The sequence below is a fragment of the Quercus lobata genome, chromosome 5 (genome assembly GCF_001633185.2).
Source record: "Quercus lobata isolate SW786 chromosome 5, ValleyOak3.0 Primary Assembly, whole genome shotgun sequence".
In the NCBI taxonomy this organism is placed as follows: Eukaryota; Viridiplantae; Streptophyta; class Magnoliopsida; order Fagales; family Fagaceae; genus Quercus; species Quercus lobata.
The window spans coordinates 60,099,390-60,104,186 of record NC_044908.1 but is presented as its reverse complement, the minus strand read 5'-3'; the positions used below and the strand labels follow the sequence as shown (position 1 = coordinate 60,104,186).

Sequence of the window (4,797 nt, the reverse complement as noted above, 5' to 3'; positions counted from 1 at the left end):
CAACAAATCTCTAACAAGCTCATAGCTAGAGATTTGATGCTAATACCGTTCAATTCGTCTTCCACCAAAGTAGAGAAGATTTCGTTTTCGATACAAGACTATGAGAAGATAGAATCAGAGGATCTTTCTTTTGTAAAAGAATCAAAATAAAGAATTGTATTCACTCATTCTATAAATACAAATTTATATTTGTGAAGCATTTTCAATTATTTGATTTTCAAACTTGAGAATTTTGTGTTTATAACAACCTTATGAGAATCACATCAAATATTGCTTGAGGGAATAAAAAAGATTGCTTTATGGATTTCCTCATTTATTTTTGCTGCATGTTGATGATAGTGCTACCAAGTGAACCTTATACCTAGTGGTGATATATATATGGTTTTAGTGTGAAATTACCCTACCATAGATGGGGCTACAATCCTTTCATAAAGAAACACTTTATATTATTGGCATTATTATACGGTAATATATAAGATATCTCTAAGCATTTCATAAACACTTAATAGATATATTTGAGACTCAACTAAGCAAGGCCATATGTTAGGATTCCCTTAAACCTATGATCCCTCTTCTATGAGAAAGCCCTAGTCCGTAGCTTTGAAGGCCAAACGTACGTGGTCATCTGTGGCTTGTTTGGATTGAGGGGAGTAGAGCCCCCTCCCTCCTCCTCAATCCAAACAAGCCCTAAGACTCCAGTGATTAGCAAATATAAGTCAATCTTGCCATTTCTAGCGTGAACAAATTTTTTCTCCAAAATACTCTATATGATGACTCAAAAGATTATCTGTGTCTATTTAAGGGCGGCTTGATGTATTTAGGAGCTTAAAGCGAAATATTACTTAAATACTATTATTTTGTTTTAGATGTAAAATTACTAATTAAGATGAACCATATAGAAATATTTTTATAAAAAAAAGTCTATAGACAAAAAATTTGACAAAATTTTTCACACCTATTGATGTGACAAATTGATGGTAGTAAATAAATGAGTAATATTAGTAGTGAACCTAGATGAGAACTAGTAAAAGTTTGCCAGCTCAACTGTTGTGAAAAATGTTGTGAATTATTTTGTGTATTATTATTATTATTATTATTATTATTTTGTAGAAGTGCTACATTCACAACATTTTCATAACAAATAATTGGAATTAAGTTATTATTGGTTTTAATTTAAAGTCATTACTGAAATTATTTTTTTGCCACCAATAACAGCCAGTAACAACTTACTACTAAGAATTTGTTACGAAAATGTTGTAAAAAAAAAATGTTGTAGACATAGTATTTCTCACTCTTTTTTTTCTTGTTTTTCATTTGATTAAAATAAATAAATGTATTATTAGCAAAATTATCGGACCCGGAATGAGGAAATGACGGATTTGTCTGAGATTGCATATTTTAAATTGGGTAGTTGTGTGACACATTTGATGTTAGATTTGTCAATTAAGAAGTGTGTGCCATGCGACTTAAAAGATCTGCGACCCATGACCGAAGAAGTGGCAAATGGTCTACTTCGACAGGTTGGTGCTTGCACATATGTTATCTTTCACTCCTTTTTTTTATTATATAAATTCATGTTTCTTAGTGCTCTATATTGTTTAGGTGGCTGGATGGAATTTGGTGCATGAAAGTGGTGTGTTGAAGCTGAATCGATCAATGAAAGTGAAGAGTTTTTCCAAAGGTCTGGAATTATTCCAGCTTATAGCTGGTGTTGCAGAAGCAGAAGGTATCTAGCTCATAGCTAATAAGTCTGTGAATATGCACCTGTCGTCAATTGAAACACATGGGAAGCATATTTTATGTTGTGAAGTAACAAATTAACAACAATACCTGTTCAATGCAGGTCACCATCCAGATCTTCATCTTGTTGAATGGAACAACATAACGATTGAGATCTGGACTCATGCAGTTGGTAAGAGATATCTATTAATCAAGTAAAATGATCTGTTCTTTTTGTAAAGGCCAATAAAACTGACTGGTTGAATAAACATTTTCTACAGTCCCTCTAATCTGTCATTGTTGAGCTATAAATTTTCTTCTAACCAGGAACAGAAGCATTTATCTTCAACTTATGTTTGTAAAACGTTTTTGCTAACTTTGCTTGTTATGGTTTCAAATTCCCATAGAACATACTTCAGTGTCATAAGTTATTTGACCTGAATTGATGTTGTATTCCTTAGACGTATTTCTTACACTTCGTCGGTATCTTCTCAAAGCAAAATGTAATACATATCGCTGATTTTAATCCTTTTAAGTAAGCATCAAAATATCATTTTATGTGTTGAATACTTAATCAGGAGGTATTAATCTTTTTGAGAACAACAGAGATGGAGAATAATTAGAATCCAATATGTTACATTACTTATGTTAAGGATCACACATAACTGGAAGGTCATTTTTTTTGGGTGTGTGTGTAGGGTGGGAATTCTATAGGGGCTATATTACTCAAAGGTGTTTAATATATCGGTGCCACATTTTTATAATGTTTATAAATTTCAAGAAAATATGACAAGCAGAAGAAAATAAGGCTTTGTTGTTGTTATAATAGAATATCATTATTGAGTTGGCAAAGCTGGCCCAATTTAGCCGCTTGCTTTGGATTTGGACCTGGTATCCATTGATCAGCATCTGATGCCATTGTATAATGTTATAGGCTCCTTGAATATTTTCCAGACAATTTTTTTTCCTTTTTTCTTTTGGTTGCTTTTTAGTCTTGGTTATATGTGGCTTAATATATACTTCAGTTTTTTAACCAGGTGGACAGGGCAGTTTCAAGACCTGCATGAATCTGACCCACTCAACAGTGAAATCACCCTATCCTTATTCCTAACCCATTGCATGATAAAACCTGCTACATATCACTCTAACAAAGCATTTGAATTTTGAAGTCATTCTTTTGGAATCTAGTTCAGACATAATATTTTCTTTTATTTTCTTTTTCTGGCACAAGTTTTCTGTACATTAGAGATGTGCTTTTGACATCATTTTTATTTGTGCAGATGGACTGACTGAAAATGACTTCATACTTGCTACGAAGATCAATAAGCTGAATATGCATCACCTACTGAGGCGAAAACTTACGGACTAAACAGTCGGCATAATATGGCGTATGAAATCTGTTACGTCGGTGTGATGTAGTGGATTTCTATCACTTGTTGATATTTTGAGTTTGAAAATAAGGCACATGAATTTTGCATCTGTCATCTGTCAGTGTGGCATACTTGATTTCTGTCTTTTATTAATACAATTTTGAGTTTGAAATGGACCACCTTAGTAGCATTTAGTTTGTGACGAATTTTGGGATATGTGAGACATTGCAGCTGTGTACAGAACACTCAATCCATATTAGGTGTTCAGTATTGCACTATTGTTCTGAAGTTGCAAACTAATTTTCTATTCCATCTCCTATTAGTGGATCTTTATTAGGAGTGCATATGGAGGCCCTATAGTTTAGGGAAATACGGTATATTTGGTGTATTATGTCTCTCACATATTACTGGATATAATGTGTGTTACAGGTGAATAATTTCACCATAGACTGCATAATCATGTTCGCAAACCAGCCATATGAAAAGAAGCTTCATCTATAAAGCTTGTCCCACATTGTTTGGCTTAAGCAAAATTTTAGTCATATTTAGATTAAGAAGTTGCTTTATGTATTTTAACTAATCGCTTTTCACAACATTCCATATCTCTTTATTCTAAACTTTATTTTCTTTAAATATTCTTTCTTCATTTATTTTTATTAAGTCTTCCAACAGTCATTAAACACATTCAATTGTCTTCTCAAAAAAAAAAAAAAAAAAAAAGCATTCAACTGAAAAAAAAAATTCTCATAGAAAGAAACAAGTTTCATGAAGGTATCTTTGTCCAAATACTTTTAGAATCAATAATAATAATAATAACTCATACATTACCTCAAACAAGCAATGTGTAAGTGAAAAGGGACGAGATTGTAAATCATTCAACCATGGAGCTTAATCCATCCAAGTCATTCCCATCAAATACTAACCACTGCCATTAAAGAATCTCCATAGGCACTAAACAAAGAAAGCCTCAAGGAGATGTTAAGGTCCAAACTTTCATAGGACAGAAAATATGAAAAAATAAATAAAATTAAAAAATTAAAAAAAAAATTAAAAAATCTCATCAAAAGAAAAAGAAGGGTGTGAGTTGTCTACCTCCCATGAACATGGCTAGGAAAGATTTGCAATTGCTTGGGTCTTGAAGCAACCCTCCATGATCACACGTCACGAGTTTCTTTTTTTCCTTTTTTGGTTAATCACTATAGCTAAAATCTATTTTAGCTAATGAGTTACTAATCCAATGTGTCTCAATTTTTTAGGTTTATTAGGACTATTTTAGTTGAAATGATGTTTTGGGTAAAAGCCGTTGGGAGTGCTCTAAGAAGAGAGTTAGTTGTGGTTTTATAACTAAGGGCCATGCTAACGAGTGCCCTTAGGGCACTCGTTAATAATCCATTTTAGAAAAGTTTTGATATCACTTTTATGGGAAATGAAAAAAACTGTTAAAATATTAATTGTTTTTTTTTTCTTTTCCCATAAAAACTTTCTTTAACTGGATTCTTAACCAGTTCCCTAAGAGCACTCGTTAGCATTTCCCTATAACTAATAAGCATCCAAAGTACTCCTTTTGAGTAGACTTGTGGCTTACACCTGTAAATAAAGATTTTATGTTATATACTATTCCCTTTTCCCGGGTGATGGACATATGTTCATCACATTAAATAGAAGCTGCTACTTTAGGTTTAGGGGATTTTGTCCCCTTTTAGCTGCT

The 4,797-nt window shown here is 32.5% G+C and overlaps 1 protein-coding gene across 1 annotated transcript; it reads left to right on the top strand.

The window, feature by feature from the left end:
- The first annotated feature begins 1,382 nt into the window (after positions 1–1,382).
- On the top strand, positions 1,383–3,286 carry LOC115992568 (pterin-4-alpha-carbinolamine dehydratase 2, mitochondrial-like). Its single transcript, XM_031116785.1, has 4 exons — positions 1,383–1,520; positions 1,603–1,726; positions 1,844–1,912; positions 3,000–3,286. Exons 1-4 carry the CDS (start codon positions 1,428–1,430, stop codon positions 3,086–3,088), a joined length of 375 nt encoding a protein of 124 aa, XP_030972645.1. The 5' UTR covers positions 1,383–1,427; the 3' UTR covers positions 3,089–3,286.
- The last annotated feature ends 1,511 nt before the right edge of the window (positions 3,287–4,797 follow it).

Coding starts and splice junctions, on each gene's coding strand:
- LOC115992568 (XM_031116785.1), top strand. CDS start 1,428: ATGTTAGATTTGTCAATTAAGAAGTGTGTGCCATGCGACTTAAAAGAT. Junction 1,727..1,843: donor TGGTGTTGCAGAAGCAGAAG/GTATCTAGCTCA, acceptor TGTTCAATGCAG/GTCACCATCCAGATCTTCAT. Junction 1,913..2,999: donor GATCTGGACTCATGCAGTTG/GTAAGAGATATC, acceptor TTATTTGTGCAG/ATGGACTGACTGAAAATGAC.